The 20,536-nt window shown below is 42.4% G+C and overlaps 1 protein-coding gene across 4 annotated transcripts in view; it reads right to left on the bottom strand.

Annotated features, from left to right (window-relative positions):
- Window positions 1-20,536, bottom strand: part of LOC128423441 (sodium channel protein type 2 subunit alpha) — a 94,545-nt gene that overhangs the window by 30,333 nt on the left and 43,676 nt on the right. For 3 of the 4 annotated variants that reach the window (XM_053408587.1, XM_053408569.1, XM_053408592.1), the window contains 13 exons: window positions 17,607-17,724; window positions 15,622-15,712; window positions 13,900-14,028; window positions 13,417-13,508; window positions 11,984-12,256; window positions 9,745-9,808; window positions 8,920-9,061; window positions 7,586-7,792; window positions 5,212-5,505; window positions 3,388-3,735; window positions 2,678-2,810; window positions 1,275-1,513; window positions 671-844 (listed from right to left, as the gene is read on the bottom strand). In XM_053408587.1, the coding sequence (XP_053264562.1) occupies window positions 671-844; window positions 1,275-1,513; window positions 2,678-2,810; window positions 3,388-3,735; window positions 5,212-5,505; window positions 7,586-7,792; window positions 8,920-9,061; window positions 9,745-9,808; window positions 11,984-12,256; window positions 13,417-13,508; window positions 13,900-14,028; window positions 15,622-15,712; window positions 17,607-17,724 (2,304 nt within the window). Of the gene's footprint in view, window positions 1-670; window positions 845-1,274; window positions 1,514-2,677; window positions 2,811-3,387; window positions 3,736-5,211; window positions 5,506-7,585; window positions 7,793-8,919; window positions 9,062-9,744; window positions 9,809-11,983; window positions 12,257-13,225; window positions 13,318-13,416; window positions 13,509-13,899; window positions 14,029-15,621; window positions 15,713-17,606; window positions 17,725-20,536 lie in introns of all 4 variants that reach the window. The other variant, XM_053408578.1, reaches the window with a different exon arrangement.

The raw sequence follows: 20,536 nt of genomic DNA, 5'->3' as shown, positions 1-20,536 counted from the left end.
CCAGTGCTGTGTTCTGGAGGTTCTCGGGTGCATCAGAGCCCAAAAAATATGGGGGGGGGGAGGGCACAAGGGGCATGCAGTGAAAAGAGAGGAAGGGAAGCCCCATTGTGCTAGCATAAGCTCCTGTGCTGTCTCCCACTAGCAGAACTGCTTAGTTGATTTCTGGCCAGTGATTTTTTTTACTCCTCTTGCATTAAGGGAACAAAGCAGATAGGTCTCAGTGACTTGAATGATTAATAGCTGTAGGATGCAATCTTATATACACTTACTTTGGAATGAGTAACACTTAAACTTCTAAGCAAACATGCTTGGGGGTGCACTATTAGAATATTACACTATTACCTGCTGATTTGTTCCTGAGCGAATTTTCAAAAAATCATGCACGAGTAGTAAAATGTATAGTATGTACATTCACAATTTATATTCTGCATGGTTCCAGGGAAAATGGATAACAGCACTGAGCCTGGGTCCACTGGAATAATATCCAGTACTACAGCAAAATATTCTTCAAAAACTTTCTGCCAAAATGATTGTAGGTTAGGGTGGTTGTCAAGAGTGGGGCAGGTATTTCCATATGTGGTGGGCCTGCCCTGTTGTACACCGATCAAATTATGAATCTGTATATATAATATGATCCAAAGTTGTTTTGAAACCTCACTGATGTACTTACCAGCCTGAAGGATCTTAGGACCGATAACCCTTCCACATTTGCAAGACCCAGCTCCATCAAACTCAGGCTGACAATGATGCCATCAAAAATATTCCAGCCTTCTTGGAAATAGTAATAAGGATCCATAGCTATTATCTTGAGAAACATTTCTGCTGTGAAGATGCCAGTAAACACCTACACAAAAAAAACATTATTTGTCATCCACCTCAGATAACAATGATCGCATTCATCAAATGTTTGCCGAGCAGAGATGAAGAGCTACAGCATCAAAAAAAATAAAATTGTTTTATTAAGGAAAAAAACAACCCACCAGAAGTGAACCACTTGATCAGGCTTAAATCCTCATACAGGCCCAATCTTTTTTCTCATACAAGTTCTGGTGCTTGGTTTTACTTTTTCAAAACTGCTGACACCACTTCAAGCAGCAAATTTAAAGTAATTTGTGGTTAGGCTCTTAATCCAGACCCAATCCAACCCAAGCAATTTCGTAATTATTTCAGTGGGTGATATCTAACTAAGTCCAACAGAGTAAACCAAGTGAAATAAATTGGCTTTTTTTTTTTTTTTTTGCTTTCTGTTACTTATTATACTATGAAGGACTTACCAAATTTCCAACAGATAGCACATGGTTAAACTGAGGAGTCATTGGATAATGCTCCATGGCCATAAACAAGGTGTTCAAAACAATGCAGATGGTGATAGCAAGGTCAACAAATGGATCCATCACTACCAGATTAACAACATGCTTTATTTTTAACCACGGTGGCCAGCAATCCCAGATTAAGCACATGTTAGCAAATTTGTACCAGCAGGGAGGGCATTTCTGTCTGGACTCCTCAAGTTCTAGAAGACAGAAAAGAGAATGCATAAAAAAGAAATTATCCACTTTATATATTAAACTCATAATTATGTGGTACAGATTTTTTTTCTGCAATGTGTGTTTTGTGATATGATTCATTAAGGTGTTGGCATTCTGAGCCCAGTTTAACCTTCACCAAACCAGGATATCAAACCAAAGCTGTATGCTGGTTTGCAAACCACAGTTTGGGTTTACTGGGTTGCTGTTATATCTGAATCCACAAGCCACAGACAAATCCCAGATAGGGTCACTGCAGTCTCAAGAGGCTGCTGTACCATGGAGATGGGAGTGAATATGTGGGAGATGAAAGCACTCTAAACCATTGTTCCCTGTTGTGTGTCTGGAAGTTCAAACTATGGTGTGGGTACCTAACTATGCTAAGCAGAAACCATGGTTTGATGTGATATTTCAAATGAGCCAATTAAAATCCTCCTTTACTTCCTCAGCTCTCAATATCACCAGGACAAAGCTTTAGCTGTCTAAACAATTGGCAGTGCCTAAGAAGAAGCTGAAAAATATTTGAAACTCCTAGATGCCACCCTCAGATTCCTAGATACAAATATCAAATTGCCCAGAAACTGGGCACCTAGCTATCAATATGATATTTAACCTAGAGAGCATACCTAGGAAATCTCCTTGGTAGGAATGAGGGGGTTGAGTCTTTGACACTTGTCTGTCCTTAAGGCTGCTACCTTATGCATATTTACCTACTGAACAAAGTGTGGCTTATTTCTGAGTAGGCATGCATAGGATTGTATTGCAACTCTGTTGCTGAAATCAATGTGACTCAACACTGCTCAACTTTGCTCAGCAGACTTAGCAGCTCAGTGGCTCTGGCCCACAGGAATATCCTGTTGCACCATGTTTGTCAATCATAATTTGTGTATTATAACTGTATTTACATTTACTAAAATTGGTAAAACAAGAGCTTCTCCCCTCCTAGATTTAGAATGGCTGTGGGAACAAAAGTCAGTGGCCATAACATAATGGTTTATAACTACCAGAAGAGTAAAACGATGGTTGTAGATGCAGAGAACATAACAGGCAGCCAAACAGAAGCAGATAACTGTAAGCGGACATTTTGTTATTTGTTTTCTAAATGGTAATCTCAGTTTTCGTCCACTGGATTTTGGAAAGATTCTACATACCTTCCATTGTGTTGGTAAGTATGCTGGCTATACTCATTGCTCTTTGTCTTGCAGTAGGATCAGACAGAAAATCCATAGACATATGGTAAGAACTGGAGCGTCTTTTTCTTAGTTCTGTTTCTGTAGTGGTGCCCTGAAAACAAAATACTTAGGAATGTTAACAGTTCTCATCTCTTTGGTCCCGTAAGAATACCCACAAACTGAAGATGAAGATACCCAAATCTCCTTTAGGTTGCAAGTCATAAATATTACTTGGCGGTAAGTCCCATTGATGCTATCCAGCAGGGGCAACCATTGTGGTGGAAAAGTGCTACACAACTGCCCTCCTGGAAGGGTGGTGGCAAGGTGGGAGCTGCAGAGACACATTTGCACTCCCAATGGTACCGCCGGGCAGCCCCACCTTGCCCCCACTGGTGGAGGAAGAGGAGTGCGGGGGGAGCGCACCATCCCGGCAGCGTGATCCTGGTGGGGTGCCATCGTGGCTGCTCCCCCGCCCACGCTGGGTGCCACCCCCCGCCGGCAGCATGCCATGCCCCAGGACATGCCTGCTCTCCACCCCCCCCCCAGTGCCAGAGAATGAAGCTCTGCCACTGCTTGCCCCCCACGTAGGGCGCATTGCAATTGTCCAAGCAAACTTCATTCCACAGAAATGAATGAAGTTCCTTGGCCGAAGGAAGTTTCAAATCGGTGGCTGCTTTATCTGTTATTACCTCAGGCAGAAGCTGCCCGGTGGGTGACATCAGACCTGGAGGCCCACCAACTAAGGAGACCACCCCATTGCAGTCCACGGTGCTGTGCATCTTCCCATTTGCTGGAAGCACAGGTACCATCCTGGATGATCGACTGGCCTGGCTGATGTTACTGTTGCGCCTCTCACTATGTCTGTGAGGGACAAAGAGAGAATCCCTTCTGCTCTCGTTGTCTTCGAAGGTGCTGTGCTCGTCGTCGGCAAAGTCGTTCTCCGACCCGATGTCCTTTGCTCGGCCTCTGAAGCTGAAAAGGCTCGCTTTGCTGCTGCGCCTTGGGGAGAACAAGGAGCCACGGATGCTCAGCAGAGACTGTGAGGGAAAATCAGGAAGCAACCCCAAATCAGAAATTCCTGTAAGCCGTGTGCAAGACCAAGACATCGTAAGCATAGTGAAATGCCAATGTTCGACATGTACATTGAAATCCTATGTTTACAACATTGTAAGATGCCACTGGAACATGATTAAGAAGAAAATAACAATTCATATTACAAAGCGGTTGTAAAATACCCAAAAAGAAACATCACTTAAATATCATGGAAACAACACTAAGAACATCACAGAAAGAAGGGAGGAAGGAATCATAATCATTAACCTTACAGATAACATTATCCGAAAAATTAAAAAATCTGAAAATAAATTGTAGGAAAATCAAAAGAACCATTGCAGCTGCATCAACAGGCTACCATTAAAATCACCACATGTAATCAGCAAACCCAATTACCTAGAAATTATTACCAATGAAATGATTGTGTTGAAAAACTCTTTCGCTCCCTCCACTGACTTAGAGGAATTATTGAAACACAGGTGCTTTTTAGGGACTTGCCCCAGAGCACCTGAGCGATCTTTATCAATGTTAACACAGGAAAATATTAAATGAATATTTATTAGGCAGTTCTATTTGATTACAGTGAACGTCTCCGCCTAGTGGAACTGTTTCTCATCGCCCTCCATTCTTTAGAAGGGAAACAATAAATGGACAAAATCCCAGCTAACCATGGCTTGCTCCTAGGATGGTGCCAGTGACTGGCATTGCTGCTCACCTGCTAAAGCCCTTGCCTCAGCAAAGAGGTCACTGTTGACCACTGGAGCCCTCTGCCACTGATGCTCCTGCTCCTTGCTATTGCTGCCTTGTTTCCTCACCCTCTCAGAGCAAGCAAGCACTGAGATGGGTGGCCATCTGCATGCCTCATTCTCTGGGCACGATTAAGCCCAGAGGGAAAAGTCAGTGAATGGGACAGCAGCAAAGGTCATGAGGAGGATGAAGTGGGTGCACTCAGGAAGGGAGTGTCTTGCTGAAATAGGGTTGCCATACATCCAAAATTTCCCAGAAATTTCCGAAATACTGCAGTCAGAAGCAGTGTCTGGGTAGAAATGTCAAATGACAACCCATATCGGCAGTGTCGTTTTTGCTGATTTTCCTTAAAAACAGCTCAAAAACATCATCTTGGCTCAACAGTTTTGAAAAAATAAAAGCAAGCTCAACAACCTGTGTCTGGATATTTGTATCTGGATATTCACTTTTTGAAATACGGCAACCCTGAAATGCACGTTGCTGTTGTAATATGGAGAACTGAATTTCAGATTGGAAAAAGCTAAAAGAAACTGAAACGAACAGATTAGTCCATGTCCAGCTGATCCAGAATTCCATGGCACCAAAGACTGGAAAGAATCATTGGACCTTTGGGGTCAAAATCCCCCTTAATATACATTCATGAGGAAGGCTGAGCAATTTCCACCTGGCCCGATATTAGTTGGTACACACAGGCCAGGATACTTTCTCCCTACCTGGTGTGGGGAAGAGAACCTTTTCTCATAAGTCAGTCGGTTCCCTTCAATAGAGAATCGGAAGCCCTTCCTTCGGATGCTGTCCTCCGATTCAGATTTGTGAAATTCATCCTCATCTTTTTCGTCTCCTTCGGATTGTTCTCTCTGCTTCCTCTTTTTCCGCCTGTTCCTTCTCTCTTTAGCACTCTTTGAACTCAGCTTTGACGTCACTGAAGAGCTCTCCGAGAACCCGCCGACACCACCAACTTCACTGAACTCTCTAGATTCACCTGTGGCGGCGGCTAAAGCAGCTGCCTGTTGAGTAACCAAAGTTAAACACATTTAAGGCACACAATACTAATCCGTTAATACTACTGTATTCCCAGGGTTTCTATTTTTAAAAAAGCAGATGAGTTTGATGTTCCTCACACTAATCCCATGTACTACATAAGAAGAAGCATCTCAACAAGGCAATATAGCAAATTTCAAATTCCAAAAGGCCTTCCAGGACCTCGCCAAATTTACCTCAGAAAATTTGGTGCTGGCATGTTTCCGCCTGAAGCGAGGGGCACCCAGGTTCTGGCCAACACTTTAAAAAGTATTGTGCAACATTTAGACACCAGTTCCTGCCTTCATCTATCCCCCCACTCATGGCGCCACCTGAAACAGGCTATGCCACCCTGCCACATGGCGGAGCTTGCCCTCACCAGGTACACCCTAACATGGCTGAATTTCACTTGAGGAATCTTTCCTTATGGGTAAGGGATGAAGAGGCCTTAGTCACTGTCCCAGGCACCAGGATTTAAACCCAGCAGGCTAGAATCACTGCAAATGCCTCATTCCTTGAAAGCTGCTCACAAGAGGAAGTGTGGTGCCTAATTCTTAGCATGACTGTCTTGCCCTACAAGAGAAGAAAAATACTCTCCAGAGCAACGGTGTGCACCTTCCTTCCTCTTGTGAACATAACTCTCCACAGAATAAGAGTGTAAAAGAGTATTGAACCTGGCCCCAAAACATGTGGGAGACACAAGTCCTTTGCAGCAGGAAAAAGAAATTGCCACGACTATTCTTGTTTCTTAGCCTAGGCTTCACAATCTGTTCTTTTCTTCTTCTTATTTTTCTTTTTTAACAGAAGGGCAACATGGGTAAAACAAAATAAACGAAACCAAATTAGATTCCAGCTTTACTGCCGTATAGAAAACATACTTCATGTTTCCTAGCCACCTTTTGTTTTCCTGGGGGAGGAATCGTTCAATCATTTTGTGACTGAGCGAGGGAAGGCCTAGAACCATTGACTCGTCCTGATAACTTTGCCCTAATGCTGGAGCTGTCAGTGTGGTGCATGTGGGAACCCTGCTGCTCCTATGAAAACCTCATTTGGTGCCCTCAATGCCCTCAGCCCTTACTGAGTTTTCTGGTTTGAGGGCAGGCAATTGAAGCTGTTTATTTTAAAAAATAAAGCATTTGGAAGCAGCTGTAGCTTCCAGCAACAGTCGTTTCAATATTTTTTCCCCTGGAATGCTTCTGGGTCCATGTGGGCCCAGATACATTCTTAACATAAGAAAGAAAGTGTAGGCAGCTGGAGCTGGTACTTTGCTTTTAAGCCTACTCAGCTAAGCTGCCTGTTTGTTGATTTTCAGAAAATGGGAAGTGGGGAATAGTGGCAAACTGGTAAGCTTCGGGGCGCAGAGAAGCATCAGGGTAGATAGGGAGGGTGATAGCAGGCATTATTGCCTGTTTCAATTTCGTGAGGTGGGTGGATGTGCTGTGTTGCCTGGGGGTGTTTGTATGGAGTTTGGTTTTGAGAGCGGGGCATGTTGCCTGGTTGGTTTTGTGTGGGTGGTTTTGTGCTTTGAGGAGAGGGAACGTTGCCTGGGTAGGCTTGTGTGAGTGCGTCTGGTTTTCTCCAGAGTGAAGTGGATATGCCTACAATAGTGTCTCCACTTCTGAAATGAGATCCATGGGCTTAAGAAGGTTCTTGACCCCTACCCTAAAGGTTTACTTGTCATAATCTAATTTACTTGTCATAATGTATGAGTAAATGCCTACTACCCAGCAGCCACCTTGAAATGCTTCAAGCTCACATGCCGCTGGTGTTAACTAGCTAAAAGCACCTTCACAGATTTTACACAACATCCTGTATGAGAATAAGCCAAAAACAAAACAAATTATATTTTTAATCATATATGGATAAAAATAACAGGTAGCTTTCTCCTCAAAATATCTGCTGGGAAGCTGGTTGAAATGGAGATTACAGCTTTAAAGCGGCGGCTGCTTTCTGTGATTAGCTATGCTAAAACTGTCCAAATATTTTCCATCGGAAAGGTACCTGAGCTTTCTTGTTCCTGTGCTGAATAGTCAATAAAAATGATCGTTAAAAAAGAAAGAATGATACCTGGGCTTCTTCCTGTTGCTTTTTCAGCTGTTCCAGCATCTGCTGGAACTCGGCCTCCTTCTGCTCTGCTTCTTCCATGGTGGCTTGGTTCTGCTCTTCATAGGCCATGGCAACAACAGCCAGGATCAGGTTGATCAGGTAGAAAGAGCCCAGGAAAATCACCAGGACAAAAAAGATCATGTACGTTTTGCCAGCAGCTCTCAATGTCTGTAAAAAGAAAGAGCGAAAAGAATAAAACAGTTCATAACATTCCTATAAAATGTAATGGCCTCTTTATTATACCGTACTGACAAGGAACATGTTCAAAATGGGTATAAGTTAAATGGTTAAGAAACTTAGTGTACTGATACATGCTGGTCTTATGTGCGTGAGCTATATGTACAAGTTCACATGTCAAACTATGTAGTAAATAAGAGGCTGTAATAACAACCACTGCAATCCTTTTTTACAAGTGGATATACACACCAGTTAGTACAGTTAGACCTCACCTCTTATTCATGCTTAATACAAGATGTGCTTCCTCTATCTGAAAGGGAGAGGAACAGCTGCCATAGTCGACTTCTGACCACAGAACTGGCCCCCTGCATATTTTACACATGCCAGCTGCCAGAATGGGAATTCAAGGTCCTGTACAGTCATTCTGTATAAGCCATTCTGTACGCAGCCGATTTGCTTTGCAGCAGCCATATTGCTGGTTGGGGGTGGGGGGAGGCAAAGTACTGACACTGAAATGTTCATTATGCAACATTGCGACTCTCTTCAGCGGAGACATTTTGTAAAGCACCCAAGTCACTTTTCTTCCTGTTGCTCACTGGAATAGCCAGTTCTGTCAGCCAGAGTCATGGCCGCACATTGAAACAACTTGTATGGTTTGAAAACCATTAGGTTTTGTGGACGGTCTTAACCTTGCACCAGTTATCATTCCTCCTGTTGTGCTATTACAGCTTCCCTGTTCCTGAGCATGAATGCAACAAATCCCTATGGACTGTACCATTTGTGACAAGATGGTCAACCATGCCCTTGACTTGAAACATGCGATTTTATGCTCCTGAGATTGATCTATCTGTGACATGGTAACAGAGACCATCTACCTTTGAAATAAACTTAAGTATTCATAGTAATACACTGCTCTTATTATTACTATGGTAATAGTAATAAGGGGTACTCAGATGATGAGACTACAATTTCCATCATCCCTGACCATTGGCTATGTTGTCTACTGCTGACTGGAATTTGAGTCCAGTCATATCTGGAGGGTGCCTTGTTGGCTGCTCCTGTTTATATAATCAACCTCTGCAGTATTGCTAATACTCCTGGCATATAAAGTCTCTCACCAGTTGGTAAAGGTTTTCCCAGAAGTCCTGAGTCATCAGCCGAAAGAGTGACAAGAAGGCCCAGCTGAAGGTATCAAAGCTTGTATAGCCATAGTTGGGGTTTCGACCAGCTTTTACACACATATATCCTTCCGGACATTGACTAGAAAAAAGTGGGGGCAAAGACATTTTCAAAACATCATCTCAACCAATGTGTTTGCTTGAGCAAATAGTCTGCCAGTGCTCAGTAGAATGAAAATGCTTTTCAACTGTGATTTTACTCTGTGGAACCATTCAAGAAAGCCAACTTCAGGCAAAGGTCTACAGCAGAGATCAGAAGCCTTCTTCCTATGAGGGGCCACTGACCTATGGGAAAAGTCAACTGGGGTTGCAGCCAATAGTGGTTAGAGCCAGATCTGATGGTGGGTGGAGCTTCATGATCCCTTGTCTGCCTCTTCACATCAAGTACAGTGTCCAGAGAGCTGAATGATTAATGTTACCATTAACAATTTATCATGCTTTAGTGTAACACTTAAGAGAGGTACTGAAAGTGAGGGAGATGCCTCTCACTGATCTTAGGAGTGTTTTCAAAGTGTGTAAAAAGAAAATTGAAAGATTGAAAGATTGGGTGCATGGGGGAGATATTGCTGAAACACATGTTCTCCATGTCAGACATAGCCCTCTCTTTCATATCCCCATAAATGTAGATGCTGACATCCAGACAGTAGGCTTCTGAGCCCAAAATGCTAGCGATCTGAAATGCTGTGGATATTAAAGGCAAAGTTACTTTAACTACAGCTGCTGCACCCACTCTCTTGAATAAAATGTAATGGACCATTCTCTCACCCGGCATCTGAGCTGTTGCCACACAGCAAAGCATCATTTTGTCCTTCCAAGAAGTAAAAGTGATCTGTTTGGAAACAGAAATGGATAACATTTAATTGCACTGAAAATAACTTGAGAGTCCCATGACATCTTGGCAATTAAGGTTTGGATCCTAACTAGGCATTTATGAATAGGCTCATGGATGGAATTGAGATGATCCAGTGGAAATTCCCACTGATGGAAAGCAGAGAAAGTAATTTTTGCCAATTCCTTCTTTCCCCATGTAGCCCCCAGTTCTGCCCGTGAAAGTCACCACTTCCCTTCTGACAGAAGCATCCCATGAATATCTGAATATCCACTCAGAGGGTACACCCACCAAAAGAATATTTGGCGGGATATACATTGTCCAATAGATTTATTGTGGCACAAGTCCCTCAACTTAGTTATGAAACAGTACTGGTAGTCCCCCATAGACCGAAAGCATAAATGGCATCAACAAGGAATCATGTCTTCAGTGTAGTGAGCTCTACTCTATGGGACTCTCTCCTAGTAGAAATCAATCACTGTCCCTGTTAAGTTTCAGGTGTTTGGTTAAAACTGTTTTATTCCAGGAGGTCTTTGCATCATGAACACTGCTTTGATAGTTTAATCTCTGATGTTTTGATCTCTAATGTTAAATCTATACTATATATATATATTATACGTTTTTATTTTGTAAAACTGTTTTGGAACCCAGTTAGTGAAAGAAGTATATATGTTTGTTTGTTTGTTTGTTTGTTTGTTTGTTTGTTTGTTTGTAAATAAATAAATATTACTAGCTAAGGTAAATTATAAACTGGGGTGCTTACTCCAGTGACCTGTTCGGAATCTAAGTTGCACTATACTGAGCACCAGATTACAAGTAATGTCTGTGTATGATGCACCAACACAGTAGTCCTATAGATACTGTGAATTATTATTACTATCATTATTACTATGCGCTTTAAAAGGGCCTGAATTTTTCAAACTGCTGTACAGATAGATAAAAGATATAGATATATAGATCAGGAATGGTCAAACTTGGCCCACCAGATGTTTTGGGACTACAATTCCCATCATCCCTGACCACTGGTCCTTCTTAGCTAGGGATGATGGGAGTTGTAGTCCCAAAACATCTGGAGGGCCGAGTTTGGCCATGCCTGATATAGATGATATAGATATAGATATGTCCCTGCCTGCAGTCTTGCAATCTGCTAGACATAATACAAAAGGAAAAGGGGGAGAGAAGATGAAAGCAAGGTGTGTGTAGGTCCGGGCTGCAAAATAGTTTGTGCTAAAATAAGCACAGTGTCAAATCAGTGAGACCGATTCATTTCTGTCATACCGCTTGAAACCCCATTATAAGAGGTCACAGGAAAACAAGAAGCGCGCTGGGCTGCACCAGTGTACCTCATGACAGAAATGGCCTTGGGATGATGCATTGGTGATTCATACCTCTCGTGTGTAAAGCTTGTACAACCCACAACGCGCTAGACTCAGCTGTGTGGGTAAATACATAGGCAAACTCAAGGACGTTAAAATGACTAGACATTTAAAGTTAAGTGATTTATCTTCATTTAGTAATGCCAGCACAAAGCCTTACAGTTTTCTTTGTGAGCATAGGTAAAGCACACCCTCCACGTGTCCCAATTTTCCAGGGCCAGTCCTGGAATTACGAAAGCCATCCCAGTTTCTGATTTGATCCCAGAACGTCCCTGTTTCCCCTGCCACTGAGCTCACAGAGGAGGATGAGCCAGCACTTGTCCTGAATGGTGGTGATGAGGGAGCATCCTGTTGCCTCTCCATGGCTGCTGCTGCTACTGCTGGCCTCCTCCCTTGGGCAGCTGGTAGTGGCTGCTGGGAAGAGGGCAAGGAGAAGAAGAGACTGCTGCCACTGAGGTCCAGCCTCGTGTGACATGGCGGCTCTGAGGGGCAGTCGGAGGGTAGGACTGCCCTGGGCAGGAAGAAAGGGGGAGTGGAGCAGTGTGCAAGGAGTCTTTTTTAAAAAATGCTTTGTGTGTTCTAAAATTTATTTATTGGTGTGTGTTTTTCTTTTCGCCATTCAGCTCATCATCAGTGACTGCAAACCCAGGACTCAGTTTCAGCACTATAGGCTAGGCTGTGCTGCATAATTTTAGTGCCTATTGACAACAATCCAGCTGCGATCAGCAAAACATTAAGATCCATATATATATATATAAACAAATCAATGAAAAAGTAATAATGTGTCACCAGGCCTTACTGTCATCACTGACGTAGTCATCCCAGTTAAACGTAGTCACAGTTCTATTAACAAAGGTACCATTATCGCCCATTGTGCTATCGAAATAGGAAGTTATGTTGATTTCAAAAGTAGAATTGTCTGGCGGCCAAATCAGGCATTTATGCCTCAAGTTCCCCATGAAAAGCTGGAGCCCTATTAATGCAAATACACTCAGACAAAACACAGTCAGGATCATGACATCCGAGAGCTTCTTCACTGACTGAATTAGGGCCCCCACAATGGTCTTCAGGCCTGCAAACAGAAAGGGAAATTCATTGCGATGTCGCACGTTCAATATACTGTATGTCACGTGAATGTGCTTGACTTAGTTAATGTTTCATGCAGAATGACAACAAAATGGTTTTTATATTTGTGACAGTTTAATGAAAAAGCCTGATTGCCTGTGAACATGAATGAAAAGCTGTTAGGTTTATGCTGATTTGAAACTGTGTATGAAAATAAAACAGATATATTGAGGTATCAGTGGTACATAATCAGAGAAACACTTTGCCTAAGCAAAAACGCAATTTTGCGATCCATGCTGTATCTCAGCCCTGTGTAGAAAAGTATATTGTTTTATTTTGCTTGTGTCTCTTGCCCAAACCATTATTGTGGAGTCGGTTTTTGAACTGTTCAACAACACAAATATGGTGTTTTTATTTAGTTAGTTATTTCAATTATCCCATGTTCAGTTTTATGGAATATAAATGGGTGATGGTTTGGAGAAGAAGGACATCTTTTTAGAAAATTCCCATGCAAAGAAAAAAGCCCATGCTAACTTTCACATTTTGCATCTATTTATGCATAATTTTTAAAAATAAATAAATAAAAACCCAAACACAACTGATAGCAAGTTTTGGTTGGGAGTGCCTGCAACAAATGGTAAAATTTGCATCAGTATGAAAGCCTTAATCTTGACTCTTAATTTAAAAGCGGAAAGCTTGATGTCATAAGATGCAAATCATATAGCCACTTACTGCAAATGTCTCATGCAAGAATTTGTTAAACGCAAAGGCTGATTTGGAAAAAAATAATAATAATCAAGCTGCCATAGTTAAAAAGCAAAGAATCGCTGAAAACAAAAGTTTTTGATTCTTGCTTTTTTTTCTTTTTCTTTTTGCTTATACAGTGCAGCAAGCAACACGGCTTATGCTTAAAAGTGTGGTTTCATCTTTAATGGAGCTTTGAAAGGTCAGCCTCCGTGTTTAACCTAGCTCTCACCTGGAATGACTGATATTGTTTTCAATGCCCGGAGAACTCTGAATGTTCTCAACGCTGAGACATTGCCCAGGTCCACAAACTCTGTCACATATCTGCAATAGGGGAGTTCACACACAAACACAATGACAGCACACAAAAAACAGTTGGAGATACAAGGGGCCTGACACTTCATCATTCCACTCACTTCTTACCTGGGATTACAGAAATAGTTTTCAAAGCTCTCAATACTCTGAAAGTTCGAAGAGCTGAAACATTGCCTAGGTTTACAAATTCTGTTACATACCTGTAGAATCAAATCACAGTTATTCAGAATTGAGGCAGACTTTATGTTACTTGCTTGGGGGGGCCTTTTCTCAGATTAAATTAAAATGTCAATGAACAAATCACACTGCTTTATTTTAAACTAATTTGGGAGCTTGAGAGGTAGCTTCCATTCCAGTGAACAGAAAAGAAGACAAGATATGAAACAAGCTTATTTTAAGAGGGCTAAGCCAGAGTTAGTTACAATACAAACGGCAGAAATTCTAATATGATTCTGCAGCACAGTCTCCATTCTGGGATGCTAAAAATCAACAATACTGTATATCTCTTTCTCTAAAGGTTCTCCCTGTCTCAACTTGAGGTTACCAGTGACTAACAACCCCCCCCTTTAAATACTGCAAACAAATACTTACGCAAATGTAATGACAGTGAAGTCAAGCCAGTTCCAAGGATCCCGGAGGAAAGTGAAATCTTCTAAACAGAAGCCCCTTGCAAGAATTTTTATTAGTGATTCAAAGGTATAAATTCCCGTGAATGTGTATCTGAAGAAAATATCAGTGCAACAGTTAACAGAAAACAAGTATTAATGATTTCAACAAAACATTCCCAACAGAAAACGGACAATTATAAAATCGGGTGGCGGGGGGAGGGGGAGATGTCAGAAGTCTAAAGTGGAATAGCAAGAATTGTTTTTCAAAGGGAAAGCTATGAACTCTGTCTCTGGATGATAACCCAGGTGCACAAAGCAGGTATGAGGCAGAGCTGATTTATATGCAATGCTCACAGTGTCAGGCTTCCTAACGCTTCCCCTCACCACCACCACTAGTAGCAGAAAGCTGGGAGAGATCAAAGTCACATAGGCAAGGAGGGAGAAGACTGACTGGTTGGCTTCTACTGTTTACGTGTCTTCTTACTGGTTAATTTCACTTCTTCCTCAGCTACTAAGAAGATGCAAAAACAGAGTAAACTAGGTGTGCAGAAGAGAGGGAAGTCGAGGAGAAGGTAAATTAGATGTGTAAAGACTTTGTTTTTTTCTGGCTAAAATGTTTGTAAAAGTTGAAAATGAAAAATAAAATTATATTTTTTACAAACAGGACTTTGTATTGGGTCAGAAACTAATTGGCAGCCAGTTCAGTCGGGCCAGGATTGGCTTTATATGCTCCAACCGTCTTAGGACAGGCCAGGGAATTATATTGTTGTATGATTTGCAGTGGGGCTGGATGTCCTCCCTGGACCCTTTCCAAGGCTGTGATTCTATACTTGGGGTCCGAAATAGAGGAGGACTGCCAGAAGGATAAAATCACTTTCTGCTGTTTTGTTGGGGGTGGATGTCGCCATGATGATTCAGCAGAAGAACAGGTAATGCTGGACTTTGGGGGCATTTCCTATCTTTTTGTTACTGCACATCCAATTCAAATATATTTATAAATTTCCCCCTTTCCTCCCCTTAATTATCTCTTACTGAATGCATTTATATCAATCCCGCTAATGTTCTGATTTGTTTACAATGTGTCCTCAAGTAACCAATAAATTTCCCCCATTCTATTTTAATAGAAAAGAAGAAAAGAAAAAGGAAACCAGTGTGCAAAGAAGGGCAGGTGGCTCCTCCTCCTTCCTAGAGTGTTCAACTTTGATCTCCCCTCTAGCCTGGAGCTTTTCCTCACTTGCCAATTTCAGTGGCATAGTTTCTGCTTGATCTGACATTTCGAAGAGTGAATTTGTAGCTGATTGTCTGCAACCTTTGGTCACATGCCATTGTTATCAGACAGCAAGTGTGGAGTTTACCTTCCCACCCACATTGGGTTGTGTCCAAATTGAAAGAAGTCACATGACTGTTGTTACATCCCTGGGTACCATATTACAAATCTGATTCTATCACCATCATGCATTTTAATTGCCTTTTGAATTGGGAAATAGCAAGAGGCAGAGGGAAGCAAAGATCAGTTCTTGAGCACAGAAAATGGTCCAGTCAGGCATTATCCTTGAGTTCTGTTTTAGCTTAAAAGTGTAAAATGTGAACAAGTAGGGGGTCAATCTTGGGCACAAATGCATGCTTGCATAATGTGGGAACCCGTGTATATAAACATGCATCATATATTCATTAACACATTGAATAGTGATTAGATTCAACTTACTCTACATTCTTTGTCCAGTCCGGAGGGTTACTCATGGTCATAAATACACAGTTGGTCAAAATAGTGCACATAATAAGCATGCTGAATAATGTATGTTATTGTTAAGGAACATATTCTTGAGAACTCATCGTAAGAAAAATTGATTACATCAACAGTACATTCTGGTTCACTTCCAATCTTTCCTGTGGTTTTTATGATGCTCGGGGAACTTCGCATAGCCTCCTCACACAGCGTTCCATATTTAAAAGAAAATAGGTGGATTGATGGACATTCTAATAGCCTTTCTGAAATATTAAATTGTTGCTGTTGTTTTTCAGGGAAGGAAAGATAAAGCCATTTTACTTCTGGATCAGAAGTAGAAACAAGTGGTTTGAGTCGGATGTGGGTGGCCGGTATAATATTAAGATGCAAATGTAAGTCTGAACGGTGATGACACCGCTAAACATTATTGTGCTCAGCAAAGTGGCAGGCAACTTCAAAATGATGTTTCAGAATATGGAACATTAGGCTGAAAATGATGAGGTCAGATGAAGGCTTTCTGAACTCTGTCTATGTGTATGCTGTAGGTTACCATTTGCCACCTGACAATTAGTTTCAAATGTGAATCAAAACTTTATCTCATCTAAGGTATAGTATCTTCAAAACATGGCAAGATTCCAAAATAAGGTAGGGTTTTATGTTCTTGCTGTTGTTTGTGAAAACAATGGAAAAGCCAAAGTGGAAGCAGCTGCAAAAGGGCCCAAATTCAACCCCAGCATCTCCAGGTACAACTGGAAAAGACTCTGGAGAGTTGCTGCCACTCTGTATGAGTGAAATGGACCAGTGCCCTGGTAGCTTCCTATTTCCACATATATACATTATTCTAGATACTCCAGGTGTGATTGTTTGATCAAGCCAACAATTGCTGCCTCTTTAGAGAGACAGCACTAAATGTTTTGCTGGCTTTAGCTCATCTCGACTGCTGTCAATGGATCACCAGGGAAGCTGCCGTATGGGAAAACTGGGCTTCCACTCATGGAAGGGAAACCTGCCCACCTGGGGGATGGGGAAAAGGCTAAGCAAGAGCCCCACTCAGAATGATCCGGGGTTTACATCACTACGAACACTGGACATAACTTGTTCTCTTCACCTTCGCAACAGAAATTATTTCCTCTGTCATTCAAAGGCTCAATAACTTAAGGGAACATCCCGCCACAAATGCATACTGTTTAATTACCTAGACATGATAGGCTTTCAATGGCCACAGGATGGCACCATAAACTAAGGAATGTGTAGAGCTCTTTTATTTTATGGAAGACGCATACATGCATATTCAGATGTTCATTTATTACATTTGCATCATGCCCTTCCTCAGAGCAGTGCGCAAGGGATTCCCAGGACATGCTTCAGATCTCCTTAGCTTTCGACTTAGAAATACTTCAGCCCTTCTCTTTAACAGCTGTTTTTGGCTTGACGGTTCTAAAGAACAAAGAAGCAGTCAGTGCTTCTACCAAGCCATGCAAGTTTAAGGATGTTAGGTCTCCTCTGGTTACCTGCAAACTGGGAATTAAAAAAATGGAACTGGAATCCCCTCCAGCACTGGAATTTGTCACTCATGAGATGCTTCTGTTTGCCTCCCTGCAATCCTGCTCCCTTCTCCACACAGGTATAGCTTTGCTCATTAAGAATTTTCTTGGATTAGCCAACAAAAGCAAGTATACCCAAAGGTGCATTTGACACTTAGAGCAAAATGGAAAGGTAGAGGTTGCATTCTTGGCATTCCAAAAGTAAATTCAACAGCAAGCCAACACTTCTTGCCACACTTGATTCCCTTCTGCTCCCCTGCTTGCCAGGCCACCTCACCATCATAAAGAACAAGGTAGCTGCTTGGGCATATTGTGATTATATGGGCTCCCTGGGACCAAATGCCTGAAAAGAACCATAGCACCGAAAAACAGAGTAGCACCGTTTCACTGGTTGTGAAGTAACCACTTGAAAAGGATATGAATGTACCAAAATTTTAATAGCTATTTTTCTAAGAGGGTTGAATGGAGTTAACATATACACGGCGGAAGTGGCACTGAATCGGAAGATCGCCTTCCCTTTATTCAATACTATAAATGTCTGGAAGAAAAAGGGACAGAGAGAATGGGGAAAGAATTGATTCGCGGCATGTAACATTGACCTGTGTAACATTGACTCAGGGACTGAAACACAGAGACACAGAAGCTTGGTTAGAGAACAGTATACACAAAAGAAAACCTTCCCTATCTAATTCAGTTAATACCATGATTTCCATAAGGCTACTCAACCAATCAGGTTCAGGATTCAGTCTCAAGGCACAGCCAGACATACAAGGCAGGCATCAGCTCTTCCCAACCAATACTAGGAATTAGATTTTGGCTGGCTGGTCCGTAACAGAAATTTGCATAAAATTTGCATATGCTAATTAGGGCTCTGAGAAATTAAGGTGGTGGCTGGCTTCCCAGCATTGCACTTTGCAGTGCGCCCAGCTGCCATATAAACTTTGTTTTAAAAACGTTTTTTAAAAGGGGAAGGAGATTTGGGGCACACCACACGAAGCCTAGGCCCTCAGGCCATTGTGGAGAAGTGTGTTTTGCTTCCTCCTACCATTATGACTGCAGACCAGTTTCTTGCGAAGATAGAACCAGAAGTGTGTTGCAGGCAGGTAACAGCCTCAGCCATTCAGCTGTACCTCCCCAACAGCCTGGTCCTACTCAGAGTCAGGCACAGATAAGTTGACTGAGATCAATGGGCAGGCCTTGCTCTGTGGAGCACTGCAACCGAACAGCTCCACCCGGCCAGGTAGAAAGGTTACAACATCAACTTTTAGGAAGATTTGGCTCTCAACAGCTAGGAAGCTCAAGTTCAAATGTGTCAAAAAAAAAAAAAGAATGGGGTGTGTGTGTTCTAATGTGTAGGTTCAAACGTGCCCAAAAAGTTTTGAACATCTGAACCTACAGGTTGCTTGTTCTGGTTGTACTCCAAACTGAATGAAGGAATGCTTGGTGCAGGAAAATTCTGCTGCAATATCCAGGGCCTCAGGGCCACTTTTGGGAAACCGCTGGGTATCTCCTCAGCTGATATTCACACAATTCATTTTCCCAGAAAGGAACGGACAGGAGGGGTCACACTGAAGTCATTCACCTGCGTGAATTTGCCCTACAGGCAATTCAAGTGGCTGCTTTGCTGAAGTAACTGATGTGGTACAGCAACTTTTGGAGAAGTGCATGCGCACACACGAGAGATGCCTGGCCTCCTGAACACATACAGATTTCTTTAAATTCCCAAGCAGCGTTAACACCTAATCTTGCCTGTTATCTACTGGATTCAAATGACCGGTCCTCACTCTGCGATGGCTTCTTTGGTATACCAGATATCAAGCCAGACTGGTTGCCTAAGCAACCTCCTGTCTTGTGGATTAGAAGAAACACTTCTCACAGCATCCGGGTTAATTAAGCATTAAGCTATATAGCACGTTAAGGGGCTTTTGCTGTAAAATAATGTTCGGGGAGTGTTTTGTTATGAACACTCTCCTGGACCCTGCTCTGGTTTCCTTTAGAAATATTCAAGGACTCAGAATATGAGTTCTGTTTCCTTATCACATAACTGGGTGAGCTCCAGTCACGTTCCCTCTTAATATGAAATTTTAAAATGCTGGCAACGTACACAGAATGGAGAACAGAAGGCGGCTTATGTCTGCTATCTACTACATAGAATTATCAGGATGGCTGAGATCTGCTACTTGATGAGCGTAAATGACCATTTATAAGCTGGCCACTTTCACAAAGCTGCCAAGCGGTGTGGCGAACATTTTAACACTTGATCTGAGGCAAATTCAGCTAATTAATCATACACCAACTGTATAAAACTACCTGGACAGCAGATGCTTTTTTTCTGCCCGACGTACGAGAACGTTATGACTTCTCTGCTTCAGAGGCCTTCCCCTCATGAGAGTGGGGGCACTGATATCATCTGCCACCGCAGCACCAAGTTAACTACCCTCCTTGCTCTGGTCCATAAATGGGGGTAGACTAATGAGGCTTGTGACAGATTGGAACACAGAGAGCAAATACAAATGAGAAAAATAACCAAGCAGAGGACGGATATTATTTTCTTTGCTGGGGTTTCAACTTCATGTGGGCAGTTTAAACGGTAGCACTTTCTTGCAGCAGCAGCGCATGAGGGGGGGGAACAGTGGCAGCGATGCTCCCAGTAGCGCTAGTATGGGGAGGGCTGCATTTACCTGTGGGCCAATCACAGCAACCCAGAGTTCCTCCAACCTCACTGCCACCTCAGCCATCCATCCTCACCGGGGGCGTCACCACTGCAGGAGGATGCCACTGCCTGTCCTCATGTGACGCTGCTGCTTCCTTGGCCACGGAGGCTGTCATGACGAGCTCCTGAACTTCATGATTTAGCACTGCACTACTATTCTCCACTCCTTCACGGATCACTGCCTCGTTGTGGCGAAGGGGCTTGAATAACTCAGAGAAGCTATGAGCTATGCCGTGCAGGGCCACCCAAGACGGACAGGTCATAGCCGAGAGCTTAGACTAAATGTGATCCACCTGGAGAAGGAACTGGCAAACCACTCCAGCATTTTGCCAAGAAAACTCCACGGACATAAAAAAGGAGAAGCTTTGAGAAGAAAGTGAGAGCTTCCAAAGCATGCTCTGGTTCATGGGGTCACAAAGAGTCGAACATGACTAAGATGACTAAACAACAAAACTATTCTCCAGACTTCTGGTCACATGTAGAAGGAGAATGCTCTCTCCTCAAAGTTCACGTGGCTTTAACTCTGCAAATCTTGGTGAATTAAAAAAAAAAACCTATTTATTTCAGACTCCGTTGCCCCCCCCCCACAACTTAGGCCTATATATTTTTTAACCTTTTTTTTTTTGAATGCATACTT

Source organism: Podarcis raffonei, chromosome 1 (assembly GCF_027172205.1).
Source record: "Podarcis raffonei isolate rPodRaf1 chromosome 1, rPodRaf1.pri, whole genome shotgun sequence".
NCBI classification, from domain to species: Eukaryota; Metazoa; Chordata; class Lepidosauria; order Squamata; family Lacertidae; genus Podarcis; species Podarcis raffonei.
This window is presented reverse-complemented; position numbering and strand designations above follow the sequence as displayed.